Source organism: Syngnathoides biaculeatus, chromosome 8 (genome assembly GCF_019802595.1).
Source record: "Syngnathoides biaculeatus isolate LvHL_M chromosome 8, ASM1980259v1, whole genome shotgun sequence".
Classification (NCBI taxonomy): domain Eukaryota; kingdom Metazoa; phylum Chordata; class Actinopteri; order Syngnathiformes; family Syngnathidae; genus Syngnathoides; species Syngnathoides biaculeatus.
This window is the reverse complement of record NC_084647.1, coordinates 20,083,092-20,099,062: the sequence shown is the minus strand read 5'-3', so window position 1 is coordinate 20,099,062 and position 15,971 is coordinate 20,083,092. Positions and strand designations below refer to the sequence as shown.

Below are 15,971 nucleotides of genomic sequence, written 5' to 3'. Positions count from 1 at the left end.
AGAGAAAAAAAGAGCAAATGAGTGGGGGAAAAGATGGAAAGACAGATGTAAGGAGCTTGAGAGAGACTAATGAACGAGTGATGGCGGAGTGTCAAGTCCCTAATGCACGGGATATTCTTATTGTGGGATGGGATATTCTTATTGTGGGAGGCTGTGAATTGTGAAGTTGGTTACATTATTATTATTATTACATTAATATTATTGTGTCACATTTATAAATATATTCTAATTAACATCATCATCATTATTTAGGCTACTATTATGATTGTAGTTTAGAAATGTGTAGAGCTGCCCTTTAACATAATAGTTATTATCTTAGTTACCTTATTTATCTATATGGAAATATATTGGGCACATTTTTGTGATACAGTGTAGTGCCTCTAAAATTAAGTCCTACGAAAATAATCCCCATTCAATTAATCATTAATAACTTCCAGCCATCCATTTTCTTTGGCGCTTATCCTTGCGAGGGTCACGGGGAGCGCTGGAGCCTATTCCAGCTGTCAACGGGCAGGAGGCGAGGTACACCCTGAACTGGTTGCCAGCCAATCGCAGGCCACATGGAGACAAACAACCAGCCGCACTCACAATATCACCTTGGGGCAATTTAGAGTGTCCAATCAATGTTGCACGTTTTTGGGATGTGGGAGGAAACCAATGCAGGCACAGGGAGAACATGCAAACTCCACACAGGGGGGGCCGGGATCAAACCCGGGAACTCAGAACTGTGAGGCCAACACTTTACCAGCTGTTCCACCGTGCCGCCATTAATTTCTTATTAATAATAATTAACAGAAACACATTATTTCTCACAGCATGAATTGATCATAAACAGTGTAAACTTCATATAGGACATTATAATTTTGGGGGGGTCACGCAAGACTTATCTCCAAGCCCGAGGATGATTATGCAGGAAAAGTTAAAAACCATCAATCATAGATTGCACTTCAAATGACTGATGTGTAGGCTTTATGGATTAGGTTGATTAGGTCCATTTGACTCTGGTCACAGTGCCTTGAATGTGAAACGCTTAAGCTACTTAATGTCAAGAAGAGAGCAGACTCTGTCCTGGGGTAATTTTCCCAAGGTCACACACTCAACTCTTTTGTATAGCAGGCCCCCTTTGCGCATACATTCAAACACACACCTCATGAAACCCCCTTTTCATTCTCCCCAAGGCAATGTGTGAGCATTTGTGAACTTGCTTGTTGCTGTAGTGTTGCAGTGGGACCAGCATTTGATTGGCTATCTTCAGAAGTCAGTGATGCTGCGAGGGCCTAATTAGCGAGATGCATTCTCAATTGTTGATCTTTATCAGCAACCAGATGTTTGGCGAGAGGAACAGGCTCAACCCTCGACCCCAACCACCCTCCCCCCACTTCACGGCGCTGTCCCAAAGAGACTGTTACCCTTGGACAACTGGAAAGCAGCCCCCACTTAGCAACTACCTACACTGCACTACCCACTGTCGCTTCCATGCTCATTTGCGATAGATGCGCTTCATTATCTGGATAAGCAAACAGAGTATGTTCAAAAAGTGGTTGCTTAGGGTGTAGCGTTGCTGGAAAGTCCCATTTCGAGACTCTATTTTGAATTACAGCAGGGCTTAATTAAGAGAAAAAATGTAAACAAATTAAAACAATTAAAATGGGGGAAAACCGAGAAACACTGGGCTACTATGTGATCGGTCTTGTGAATTCTAGAGCTACGGTGGCCAGCAGGGGCAAATCCGCTGCAAACTGCTATGTGCTGCATAGCAGGAATAGCGCAAGATGGTCCAAAAAAAAAAAAATGCTGCCAAGACAACAAAAGACACACAAATCCCCAAACAATTACAAGACAAATGCTGCAAGGTGATACCACACAACGGAACTCTGCCAGGCCACTGGTGGCGTGACCTCCGGGACGGACCAGTTCTGTGAGACCAGAGGCATGTATAGGTAGAAATTTTGAGGCGACGCTAAAGTAAGGAGGTCAAAGTTGTCATATTGATGGCATATGCTTTGGCATTGACAATACTGTAGTCCTCATGAAAATTGGTTGAGAAATCAGCAAGTTACAACTATTTTCACAGTCGTCCTATAGGATTGACAACCTGGCACGCAGGCACGTTGGTAAGTTTGCCTGGCAGAGCTAAGATTTATGAAAACCAGCACCTGGTCTCACAGTATTGGTCCGGCTCGACGGTCTTGCCTCCTAGTGGTCTGGTCGAATTCCTTTGAAAAAGCATGGGTTTTGGGATTTGTGTGTGTGTTTTTGTGTGTTTGCAGCATTTTTTCATTTGATGTTGGTTTATGTGATTGTATTATCATTTTTTGGTTTGTGTCATTCCTGCATTTGTATCATATAGCTGTTTGCAGCGCATTTACCCTATGGATGGATTTTGCAAATTTGAAAACAAGCTATCAGGAAGCCGTCCTTTGCCAAAGACAACGTACAAAACAAGTACAATGGAACTTCCAGATTTCAATACACTAAAGGTCTTTTGGAATTTGAAAATATGATCCAAAAGTCACAAAAAAAGCTTTGAAGTGGTTGATGATCCATGCAAGACTTCTGCATATTGCAGTTCCTTTAAAATAGCCACCCCCACCAGACACTGGACACTTGCCCACTGCCCCTTAATCTCTCATGCAAATTAGCTACAACGTTGGTTGTTCCACATGCATCTGGTGCTTGGCATTTCGCTGCAATATGACAAAGTGCCCCAAAATTATGTTCTTAATAGCACGGAACAAAAGGTTTTGGCCCTCCATTGTTATGCCAAATTCACACAGAGACCATGAGAGGAGCACAGAAATCCGTCATCATGAGGGATAAAGTGCTGGAACAAGATGGTGGAGAATGATGCCAGCTTGTTGTCATAAAACAACATTGACATTTTTGCACTGTCCATGCATCACTATAAGTTTAAAGAAAAAAAAAAAAAAACTTACCCAAGTGCTCTGATCCGGCAAACGGAACTGAAGGGAGTAAAGAGAGGGGGGGAAAAAAGTCAGGGAGTAGCAGCAATTGATGTCTTTTGATACAAACTGGTCAAAGAGACGTGGTTTGATGCGTTAAACTTTAAAGGAGCAATGAGCTGCCTCACTACAAAGTTACCGTGGCAGAATTACAGGTGGCTCTAATAGTTCCCAACGCTTCCCTGTGCTCAATTAAGGCATTATAACAGCGGCCACTATGTAATATGAGCCCATATTGCTTTGCAATAAAATATCCTGCCAGGAATTCAAAACAAAAAGGTGGGGAAGAAAGTTATAGTTCCAGCTTTTCTCAGTTTGCCTTGATATATGGCCCAGCAGTGAGTCAGGTGACTGAAAACAAACCCACTCTAAAGTATACAGGAAGGCCCCTTGCCTGGTCTCACTTGGACCTACACTAGTCTGGTGGTTCTGGGAATGATTTGTGTGTCCAGACATCATAAAGTCGTAAAGATGGCCTAAGCACTCTGTTAGTGTTTCTACTGATAGGACACCTCATTAAGGCAGGTGGGACGACCATGTGCTCGTTGCAGGCTGGGCCCTTTGCAGGAGTCTGGACAGACGACATAAATCAGGCAAATGAAACAGCCTGTAAAAACCAGACCTGACATGGCCAGAAAAGAGGGAACAAAATCCTACTCCAGAGAAAGTGCTGTTTTCACTTTCCGAGATCAGACTCCCAACAAGAGAGACTGATTAGATGCAGTTCAAAACGCACACCTGTAGTACCTACAATATACTGTACTTCGGAAACTCTTCCACAGATAAATGTTGCGGAAATCAATGCTTTAAGAGCAGACTCATTTCCAAATAAATGTATAAATACTTTCTTTGGATGACCATATAGTGCCTCACCGCGCTGATACAACGACAGCCAGATCATACATACCTGAGGATGAAAGAGGAAGCCTGGAGCTGGCCGCATATACTTGTCCTTCAGCGTCTCAAACGGATCACTCATTCTCCTCTTCTCAACCCTGCTAATAGTAGACTTCTATCAGCTCTTAAACACACAGGTCATCACGAAGTTCCAAGGGTGGTAAAGAGAAACTAGTTGAATATGTTAATTGTATACTCATATATCAACTGTGTAAACATTTTTTATGACATGCAAGATGTGAAAGGATAAGTAAATAGATGTCCCACAGAAACACATTTTATATGATTTCACACGGAGGCATGTGGGATATCTGTTTCTGTGCCTTCAATAGTCCATACCATTCTTCCTATTCCTCCAAGTCCTTAGCATGGTGGAGGAACGGGACATCACACAATAAAGAGCTGCCTGATCTTGGTATGGATGGATGCTTAAAAGTGCTATTAAAGATTTATTTTGGCTTCTTTTACAAATTTGTGCAATGAAAATGCAAAGACCGAACAGTGTGGCAGGAATGCGTCTTATCGTGAAAAGTACAATCAAAAATCACTGGGAATAACAATACCTATAGATGGGGTCCATGAAGAAAGGAGTCGGCCTGGCATGTTGTAGCGAGGAGTCGGGCTTCGGCGTTTCCATGACTGTCCTCTCATCTTGATGTCCCTCGTTCATTTTTTTCTCTTCTTCTCTTGCACTGCATCCACGTCCCCTGCTCCCTAGGCTGAGGTCCAAAGGCTGATCCTGACCAGTCAAATGGGAGGCTTCCAGTTTGGACGGCACAAACGGGGTAGGCTTCTCCTCCTTTCGCTTGGTGGTGAGGTCAAACGGTGACTCGGTTGTCGACTTGCTCTGCGCCTTTTTGCAATCATCTGCCAGCAACGGCGGCTCAGCTTTGAGCCCGTGAGATCTGGCATCTCTGTCTTGAACAGGATAAACTGGTGGCGAGAAAGCGGTGAAGAAAGGTAAAGGGAACATAGAGGGATAGGGCAGTGACCCAACTTTCTTGTCCTGAAGGCCGGCCAGCCCCGTTGAACCGAAATATTTCTCTGCAATGGAGGCAATGGCTTTAATAGAGTCATTCACAGCCCCTGTAACAGCTGTGTGCTCATCCAGTGAGGAAGGGTTTAGCGAAGGTCCGGCAAAGTTTTTATCAGCAGTGCTGTTTGTCAGGCTCAGATTTTGGGGGCTTCCATCACAAACCTTCCTTTTGAAGCTTTTGCCATTTTCCTGCATAGCTCCCCTATCTCTCTCACTGTCCATATCGCTTTCAAGCTCAGAGCTTGACATGCTCTCCAGATCGCTTCCGCTGGGTGTGCTGACATCATCCAGATCACTGCTTTCAGACTGGTCACTTTGCTTGTTGCGTTGCTTCAGGGAGGACAATGAGCTCTGAGTGAGGAGGTCCGAAGCTCTGATCTGACTTTCAGGACCACCGTCTTCCTTCCGAAGTGCCTTGAGAAGCTCTCTGGACTCATGAGCTCCAGGGCTAGGAGGCAGCAGGGGATTCCTACTTAGCTCTGCACCTGGTCCATTAACCAGAGCGTGAGCCGGTTGTCTAACCGGGGAAGACGTGGCAGGAATGAGTGGTGGGCGGTGGTAGAGTCCAGAAGGAAATAGGCCGGGGAAACTGAACGGGAAGGCTGGCGCGGCAGGGAAGGAAAGCCCACCATGATGGCGACTAGCCCCGAAGTAATCCGCCAATCCGCCACTGCTGTGGCCCATGGCTAAAGCAGATTTGTCCAAGCCGGGGGCCCCAGGGAGCGGCATACTTTGAGCAAACAGTCCTCCTGTGGTGAAATGGTTCTTCCCTTCACAGAAGCGCCGGTGTTTGTTCAGGGAGGAGGTGGTGCTGAACATCTGCCCACAGTCCTTGCATTTTATCTGCGTTCTGCAGTCAGCATGCATGCGTTTGTGACGACACAGGTTCGAGAACTGGGTGTAGGACTTATGGCATACCTCGCCTGCAGGGACACAGAGACGTATACAGAGGCTTTCAGAATGCGACACAAAGATACAATAAATACTGACAATAACGTTACACTCACATCTACTTAACATGTGACACAAAGGAAAATGCAGTGCAGAACACAAATGCTTGTGTTCCCATCAATGTTATGACAATGGTTTTCCCATCAAAGCAAGGAGGTGAGGCGTGTCCAGATCCTGGCATTGTAATAGGATGACAGTGTGAGTGGGTTGTTGCCACTCATCACCTGCATATCAAACTCAGTTCCCAGGAATCCCTTGGCTCATTGTGTCCCAGGGATTCCATAAACAATTACAGTACATAAAAAAACACATGCACGACGCGGACAAGCTAAGTGTCACGGGGAAGGACACACAAAAGAATTCAAGCACACTGATGTGCACACACATGCACATTCACACACACTCACATTCTTCAGCATATGAAGTAGTACAATGGCTCTATTTTAAGTTTGTGAAGGAAGCAGAGTTGAATGAATCCTATCCTGCAGTCTGGTTCCCAGGACAGGTCCCACGTCCTACGCTACTCCCCCCGTCCTCTTGCCCACCCTAAGTTTCTCCCCATCGGTCCTCCAGCACCATCACCTTTTCCCCAAGCTGGTTCCCTGTCATCCTGTGCTGGGTAACCTTCCCACAGTCAGTTCGAATGCTTTTGCGACACCCTCTGACCCTTGGAGATGTACAGTGACAATACCCAGCAGAGACGCTATCTTTTTCCATTATTAGTCTGTCAACAATATTTACTACCGACCCTATTGTTTACTGGAACTCACAGCGGGGTTGGAACTTAATGATTGGTATGGTCTTTCTGTTGAAACAGATGACTAGAAAACATTATGTCATTCCTGGAAGTTGCCGATGTTTTTATGGAAACAAAGCTATCCTGCAGCCTAGCGTTTCATTTGGATCAAAATGTAGTTACCTATGTTTTGGAAGTAGATCAAAATATTGGATATAATTTCAGTGATATAACAAACAAAGACATAACTGATGAGATGGGTACCACAGGAGGTTATTGTGGTTTATCAATTACAGTCAAAGGACTGGATCTGTGTAGTTTTTTTTTTTTTTTTCCATGAACATCACATGATGCTACCCAAGCACTGTGCTCCTTCTACGGTGCCATGTTAGCAGGCATGTAGCAAGCTTATATAATGTTGGCTTGACAGTGAACAGGAGGCTGATGGAACCTTCCAGTATCGGTACGACAGACATGCAATGTTCCTTATGGGGTTGTTGAAAAGAAAACAGGTAGTAAAGTTCAAAATGATGATGCCGAGAATTGTCTCCATCGCTATTGGCTGGCAGTGGTGGACGTTAACAGCTGATCAGCTCGAGGCGGCTAGCTGCTCAACCTAAGATGAACTAAGTGCTGAACCAAAGATCAATTATCTTTGCAATAAATCCATTAGAAAAAGAGACTACCTATGCGTCACTGAGTCGAAAACGTAAGAACATGGCTCATAAGAAAGTAAGGGTTGTGAAGTAACTTGTACGCTACCAACGTAGCACTTATGGTGCCTTAAAAAAATTCCAATCATCTGCAAGCCATTTATTTTAAAGGATAATATTTTAAGATGAGTTTCAAATTATACTAAATTGCTTTGGGATCAAAATTTAGACTACATTTCAAATTTAAACTATTATATACCGAAGGTGATTAGCAACATTTTAAAGGGGGTGTCTATCATTCATGTAATTTCCCTATCCCTTGCAGATCTTGGTCCTACTACTACTGCTCGGGTTCACTGTGCCTACATAGACAAGAAATATTTGACACACATGGCTTTTCCCGCCACAGTTTTACACAACCATTAGTTGTATTTAAACCTACATATTTTCTTTTGATTACAGCAAATGGGCTCAAGCATTAGGAAGACAGAAGCGCATGTGGTTGCTATTTGCGAAGAATGGTGTCTGTGGTGGATGTGGAGGGGAATTGGAGAGAAGGTCATCCGAGACTGTGTATACAGTATGCGTGTTACTTTTTTTTTTTTGACTGCAGTGACACAAAAATCCAAAGTATTATACAATTATCAAAACCACAGTGTAGGCCTGACACTTTTTGGTAAATAAATAAATAAAAAATTGCTAAACACATTTGTCTACATTGCACACAGAAATTTATCATGGTGTCAATTCCTTGCAATTCAAAAGCAGAGACTGTCAAGTTATCATACGGAAAAAGGCCATCGGGTGCACAAACACGTAATTGCTTAATTGTAGAGGCATCAATCAGGTTAAAGTATGATAAAAATGCAGCAGGTGAGTTCTTCTGTCATCAGCCAAAATGGAAAAAAAGAGATGTCTATTGCCCCATATTTATTTTCTTTTTACTATCATTGTAACATGTTTGTTTTGCTCTTTCCCTGTGTATTTAATAAAATGACGTCATGAAATGTCTCTTTCTCATGGTAACAAAATATGTTTGGTTTTTACTAGAGTACTGTATTTCATTTTGTTTCTGAGGCGTTCCGATACTTGTGTGTGTTTGTATGAATTGTATGTAGAGTCTTGACAAAAGGGGCCCTTTTTCAGCATCGTGTTAAAGGAATAGAAATTGAAGGAGAGCCAAATCTTGGTGTGAACTGCTTTTTACAGGCTAACATGTGGCAAGGTCAGGGAAATAGGAGAGCCAAAGGGTAAAGGTCATTATGCTTTAGGGAAAGAAGAGTGTGAAAGGTCAAAATGTGTCTCTTTGCTTGGGTATGCAAGAGGGGAAACGTGTGTGCGTGTTTGTGTGCATTGTGTCGGATTAGGTCACTTGGGTTAGACCAAGTGAAAGTGGCTCCAATTACGTGCTAGTTTAAAAAAAAATATTCAGCATATTTGAGTGCTAGGTTTCACTCCGCTTTTAATAAATGACGTCACTACACCTAATTCCTTCACATGTTGGAAGCTGCGGCACAAGCTGGAAAAGGATAAAACAAAGACTTCCCAAGAACATGTTGTCTAGTCACACAAGCAGGTTATTTTTGGTTATTATTATAATTAATGTACTGAGGAGACTTACATAGGTAGGGTCTTAGTGACTTACACATGAAGGGCTTGACACTGCTGTGGATGTGCTTATGCTGCTTTAGGCCCGAAGACGTTGCAAACGTTTTGCCGCAGTCGGAGCAGGCGTGGGCCCGCGCCCCGACGTGCTGCGAGCGGATGTGCCTCTGCAGGTTACTAGGGTCTGTGAACACCTGCTGGGGGAAGAAGCAACCACACAGACACACGGGGGGAGGGGGGGTGGTGGGCGGGCATTACTATCGTCCGAAGTAGACCTCGCGAGCTAAGCAAACAGTGTGGCGTATCGGCATCAGTTTACCTTTGAGCAGTTTTCACATTCGTGGTGCTTGCCACTGTCGTGCGACATCTGATGTCGGATCAGGTTTGATTTCCAGTTGAAGGCTTTGGGACACTGGTCGCACTTGTATTCTCGCTCCTCAGAGTGGGAAAGAGTGTGAGCCTCCAGGCTGCAGGAAAAACAGGACCATCAAAAAAAAAAGATGATCCCTCGGAAATACCGTGTCCCTCCTTTATACCGAATTCACCAAGGATGGCATTGAAATAATGTTTCACTGTTAGTATTACGGGGGTTGACATCATAGGAATCTGATTGGATGCCTGGTGAGCGCTACAATAACATCACTGGCGATAAAGTAGTAAAAAACACTGAAATGTGCTACTCGATCAAGTTTAAACCTGTTGGTGATGGCGATGCCAACGATGTTAAAATCTTTACTATATCTTTGATCGCTTCATCCGCAAAATGATCAGGTCTCCACGTATAAAAAAAAAAAAAACAAGAATCCACTCTGAACAACAACACAAACGGAGTGAGAAAATAAATCACCTTTGGATATCCGGGAAGACCTGATCACACTCTTTGCACTCATGAAAGTCCCGAGCCATGTGGATGGCTCGCAGGTCTTCGGGTTCCTGGGCGTTAATGGCACTGTTCTCTCCTGGACACACAAGTTATATCCAAGTCTTTCACATTTAAGACAATACTTAGTATAGACTACATGGACATAAGGAAAGTTGAAGAAGAACACAAAGATGTAATCCAAACCTGCATCAAGGAAGGAGGCGGGCGCCATCCCGCACTGCTGCATCTGGTGGTCCAGCAGTTGACTGCGGGACTCGAAGTACTGGTCGCAATCTTCGCAGCGGTACTGCCTCTCCTCTGTAAAACATGAGCAGATTGCCGGAATAAAGATCTCGTGCCAATAAGCAATATTATGTGCCGTGAGAGTGCACGTGAGATGCGTACCGTGAATATCAGGAGCCATGGTATCGCATGAATACTCTTCTGCCTTCATGAAAAGTAGAAGCTCCTCACCGGGGAAAATATCTCGAGTGACTTTGTAGAAGATCTGAAACACACACATTAATGTTTGCTATTATTGTGTAACATGTTTCAAGCAAGTACGGCGGGAGTGCTGGAATTAATTGATTCATTGACAGTTAATTTTCAAATTAATAAAAAAACTGGTTTGATCATTGACTCATTTCGAGACATCCTTGTCTAACTTAAAATTGTCCAGAATCTCTGAATTTGAGCCTCTCACTAAATACTTTCAGATTTCCGTAGGCTTAAAATGAGAAATATGCAAACATATGCTTTTAGTTTAGGGAAAAAAAAAAAAAAAAAATCAACATTTTTGTCTATCTTCTAAGAAGCTATGCAGCAAATGTTCTGCACTGATTTATTGAATCGATTATAAAATAATCATTCGTTGCAGCCATAAAATACCGACAAACTCTTGCCTCCTAGTCCAAATCCGCATTGTAATGCAAACTCAGAGTAGTCGGTCACTTGTGGTAACTCTCTTAGAAATATCTCAAGATCAACAATCAAATAATTCACAGAGGTGTGAAGACACCGCCGCAAAATACACCCACAGGAGACGCACGTGAGAATCAACTTTGGCGTCGACTTAAAGTGAATCGTCATGTACAACATCGTACAAACAAACTGAAAGGAGAAACCTCTCCGCTGGAGAGGACTTGCTGAGCAAATACTGTACACGCGCGTACCGGGAAATCCAAATAGCAGGAGGCTGTCATGACATTTGTGAGCAAACCACCCGCAATCCCGTGTACTGAAGTTTAATGTTACCTATTAAAATTCATTGAAATTTAGTAACCACTTCCAGCCCCCCCAACCTCCACATTTTCTTGGACTTTATTTTATTTATTTATTTATTTTTAAAATCAAGAAAAAGCATCGCATAAAAGTATAATGGAACATTCTGCGTGACAATGAAAAGAATTTCTATGAAGCATATGTTGCTGTAAGCAATCCTGAAGTCTCGACAACAACTACAGTTTGAGCTTGAAAGGGAACGTTTGCCGTTGAGTGATCTTATGTCATATTTGTGTGTTTAACTCCCCGCACAATTCAATAAACATCTGAAAGTGGGTCTGCGACCGGAAAGCTTCTTTTTTGTCCCATTAATGGCTTTATGGTGCACTAACATAATAATTGAGAATCTTAGAAGTTATTTGGAACTCCGAGGTCCACCAGTGTCTTCAAAGGTTTTGTTTTACACTTTGGATGTATATTTATTGAACATGCAACAACATAGTGGCACATTGCAAGGTCATCGCTGGCATTTTCTTCAGCTCAGGATCATTATTAAAAAATAAATAAAAAAAATCTCAGGAGGAAGGACAGTTTTGCAATGATCTATATTCACCCACAATGGACATTTTATATACTGAATTTTACATGTGATGTTTCCAGCTAGCCAAAAATCCATTTGGTGTGCTGCGTGACGTCTTTGTAAGATTTGCAAAACTTGACCAAAGAGCGAAACCAGCACTGGATTCTGCACGGCTGGCGTTGTTATGTTTTGTAATGTTAGCAAATAATAACGGACATCTTGGTGGGCAGTGGATTTATTCCCCGCTCGCCTTCCACCAATATAGAAGACATTTTAAATCGAAGTACCAGACAATTTCCTTCTGGGATCGATTCCCGCTCAGTCGATATCTGCCCTGCAACTGACTGGCGACCAGTTCAGGATGTAGTCCGCCTTTCGCCTGAAGCTAGCTGGGATAGGCTCCAGCTTTACCCTTGTGAGGATAAGCAGCTTGGAAAATGGATGGACACAGCAAGCCCCCCTCCAACATGGGCTCAGCGACTAGTCACTTTAAACGTCATTTCGGAGCATTGAAGTCGACTAGTCCACAGTCTCGAATGAGGGAGGCGGGCAGTAAAGCAAACCCGCCACACTCGCAGGCACACTTGAGGAATTCCCCTAACGACTCCACCTCTTCCCCGTAGGCCACCGCAGACAAACACTGAAAACACTCACGCGCACAAACAAACAGGCAGAGAGGCTCACGACGGAACAGAAAACGCTCTATTTCACGTGAAAGGTCACCCCCGGTACGCACACCCACAAGCACTGCACTGCCAGTGGTCCTAATTTGCAGGTTATTGTATAAATTGAAGAACTATGGCGCCGAAGTTCACAGTGACGAAGACGCCGCAAAGCGTTAAGGCCATCAGAAGCAAACGTTTTAATATTTGTCTTTCAATTCAGAGGGCAAAGAAATGCATGACAACAATCTGATCTCTCTGTGATGTTTCTTTCCCGTGTCAAAGGGCACAACCACAGGTACATCATCCAAAGTGTTTAACTGGATTGTTTTAGTTATTAGCACTCATATGTTCTCACACCCTGCTGACTCATTTAGACGCGCACCCATTCAAATATGGCAGCGCTTACATGATCACGATCCAAATAAATGCCAGTCTTGACGCACACAGGAGGAATGGCAAGCGGTTTCTACTGCATAAAAACCTTGAGAACCCCCCGAAACACATTCAAAACCGACAAATATTGAAATATGTCATTCTATTTTTCCGTTCTGCTTGATGCAATAAAGAGCTGTGATCGTACGCGGCAACAAGAAACACTTGTTGCGGTCTGAGCCCACAAATATCGGAAGTATTTTAAATGTGTATCATGCACCTCAGCAAGCCAACACACAAAGGTTGGTAGATATGTAATATCAGAACAGTTTGTCACATCTAAGTAGACGAACAGCTCAGTCATGCTGTTACAGTCCACTGTTGGAAGCTATTCAATAAAACATTCTGATAAAAATGAAAAAAAAAAATACAAGGTCCTGTACCATAATTACGTCTTGTGGTGGTGTTGTCATTGTTCTGAGGCGTTTTGTACCTGTTGGTGCGTTGTATTTTTTGTACTGCAGTCAACAAAATAATGGCGCAAGAATAACAATGGCTACTGAAGATCCATCTATCCATTTTCAGAGCCGCTTATCCTCACAAGGGTCGCGGGAGTGCAGGAGCTCATCCCAGCTATATTCGGGCAAGTGGCAGGTGTACACCCTGAACTGGTTGCCAGCCAATCGCGGGGCAGACGGACAACAGTCCCACTCACAATCACACCTTGGGGCAATTTAGAGTCTCCAATGAAGGCATAGGGAGAACATGTGAAATCCACACAGGCGGGGCCGGGATTGGACCTCGCACCTCATAACTGTGACTGCCACAGTGCCGCCTCCGGATAACTAATAATTTGTTTTTAGTTCTTATCTAATTCATTCATAATAATCTGACAATTTATCTCTGTCTGAATGACAATCATTGGGAAATCCATAAATGTATCAATTCAATACTAAGTGTGAATCAATAAAGTGAATGAGAATGAGGGGGTACTCAGACTGGACCATTGGAACCATGCTGCACTTTAGTGCAATTAGGGTCGCTGGCCAGCTGGAGCCCATTTTGCACAACATTCACACCTATGGGCAATTGAGAGTCTAACTCACAATCTCTCAACTGTGAGGAAGATGTGCTAATCCCTGGCCCATCCTGCTGCCCCAATTTTTTAGTGTTCTCTCGCTACATTTATTGCATTGCATATTTTTTTCATATTCATATTGTTGGATTTTGAGTGTGTATCATTTTTTTTTTTTTTTTTAATATGAACTTGAATGCTTCCTTGCCTAAAACATGAAAACATTTTTAAGAGTATGCTAAAGGTTAATCCGAGCGTCGAAGGACTAATAAGAAGCCGGGGAGGCTCATACAGTTTTATAATGTGTATCAATAACCAAGAAAATGTGGTAGCTACTTTTCAGATTTCATGTTAGGGTGTGAGTACGCCAAGACTCGCATTTCTTTGTTGCGTCTTGTGAAATGTTCTTCAACAATTTGGATGATGCTAATTAGCCTAATAATCCTTTTGCCGCCGAGTTGAAAGAGTTGACGGAGAAGAGCAGCGCAGACATTTGAACCACTAATTGGCGACATTATCTTCACGGCCAGAGACACGACTTAACTGCGTAGTTTCAGACGTCGGCAAACCAATGGGGACGTCAAGGGAGTATGGGCATTATGGGATGGAATGTCAAAGGTTAACGCTTAACACACATAGTATGTTAAAACTCTTGATAAATATTAATTAGCATGCTGATTAATAGTTTTGTTTTTTTAACTGTAAAAGTTCATTAATTTTCCATTTGTGGAAATGTTAATTGTGTTGCGTGCTCGTTTATGCAGTTATGATTGCGATGCACTCCAGAATGCAGAACTCATGCAATGCTTCTACTCTCTCTGTTCACGTTCCATTGTGTGCTTTCAAATCAACAATTTTAATAAGCGGCGTTAAATATAAAAAGTCTTTTTTGTCTATTTTTTTTTAAACTATTGTTTTCTGGGGCGACACAGTGGAGCAACTGGTTTAAGCGTTGGCTTCACAGTTCTGAGGACTGGAGTTCAAATCCCGGCCTCCCCCTGTGTGGAATTTGCATGTTCTCCCTGTGCCTGTATGGGGTTTCTCCGGGTACTCCGGTTTCCTCCCACATCCCAAAATCTTGCATTCATCGGATACTCTAAATTGCCCCTTGGTGTGATTGTGGATGCGACTGTTGTCTGTCTCCATGTGCCCTGCGATTGGCTGGCGACCAGATCACGGTGTACCCCGCCTCCTGCCACGTGATAGCTGGGATTGGCTCCAGCACTCACATTACCCTCATGGGGATAAGTGGCTCAGAAAACGGGTTGCTTTTTTCTGGGTAACAATCAGTAAAAAAAAAAATACATGTAACTGAAAAACAGTTGATGAAATTGTCAGTTTTTGTACATTCAATCACAGACATTTAAATCAAATAACCTTCCTACTTGGAATCCAATTGTAATTTCATTTTTCCCTTTGAGATCTATTTCGACTGCTCAATCCTCAGAATGTGTGTCATTGCACCTCGGCAGGAAAGACGCAATTTTTGCATTAATTCAGCTTCTAAAATTGGACGTGTAATCATATAAAGGCAGGTTTTGTTTAGCTCTTGACCTTGCAGACCGAGCAGCTGTACCTGGAGTACTCAGTTTTTCAAAAGGTGTCTGAAGGTGACTTTACAAAACCGATTCATAACATACCAGCAGAACGATGTGAAGAGTGTGAGAGGAGGGGGGGAAAAAAAAATCCCAAATAGTTTCTCCAACGAGACAAAACAGTCTCTTTTCGCTTCTCTCCTTACTCATTCCTTCCTCACTCACACACTCACCCTCCTGAGATTCGCTCATAAAGTTTTATGGTAAACAGAACTGGGTCAGAAATAAGAGGACGGAGGCCAGTTTTACTTTCACACTGGAAGGGGCCGAATTGGAGCTCGCGAGTGAGCCGTAATGACCAACACACCTGGAAATTGCTGAGGTTGTATGACACTGTCGGCAAATAAATCACGCAGCAAATCATCTCCGTTCTAGGGATTGCGTCGGATTGGTCGGAATCCACTTCTCGGAAGAGATTTAGCAGGAGTGCAAACTCCGGCGAGCCCGCTCTGACTCTCGTCTGTTCAAATCTGATCGTAGTCCGTCACTGTGAGTATGTATTTCGGTGTAGTTTCAACCAGAGTTCAGATTCAGCACTTTCTCCTGTGCTTTCTAAAAACCTGTTGGTCTCAGGTATTGTCCAAGTTCTCATTTGAAGACAAAAAGCAAACCATTTCCAGTTTTACATAGTCAAACATAAGCAACAACCCGCGCTTCACACAGGCACACCATTGAATGCGTACACTAGAACTGATTAAAGCGCACACACACACACACACACACACACACACAACACACACACACACACACACACACAACC

At 43.2% G+C, this 15,971-nt stretch overlaps 1 protein-coding gene across 16 annotated transcripts in view; it reads right to left on the bottom strand.

The window, feature by feature from the left end:
* mecom (MDS1 and EVI1 complex locus) overlaps positions 1 to 15,971 on the bottom strand; it is a 141,613-nt gene that overhangs the window by 8,411 nt on the left and 117,231 nt on the right. For 10 of the 16 annotated variants that reach the window (XM_061826440.1, XM_061826441.1, XM_061826437.1 and 7 more), the window contains 8 exons: positions 10,109 to 10,211; positions 9,908 to 10,021; positions 9,689 to 9,800; positions 9,161 to 9,308; positions 8,858 to 9,038; positions 4,424 to 5,819; positions 3,871 to 3,961; positions 2,937 to 2,963 (listed from right to left, as the gene is read on the bottom strand). In XM_061826440.1, coding sequence (XP_061682424.1) covers positions 2,937 to 2,963; positions 3,871 to 3,961; positions 4,424 to 5,819; positions 8,858 to 9,038; positions 9,161 to 9,308; positions 9,689 to 9,800; positions 9,908 to 10,021; positions 10,109 to 10,211 — 2,172 coding nt within the window. The remainder of the gene's footprint in view (positions 1 to 2,936; positions 2,964 to 3,870; positions 3,962 to 4,423; positions 5,820 to 8,857; positions 9,039 to 9,160; positions 9,309 to 9,688; positions 9,801 to 9,907; positions 10,022 to 10,108; positions 10,212 to 15,971) is intronic. The other 6 variants (XM_061826431.1, XM_061826430.1, XM_061826434.1 and 3 more) reach the window with 6 other exon arrangements.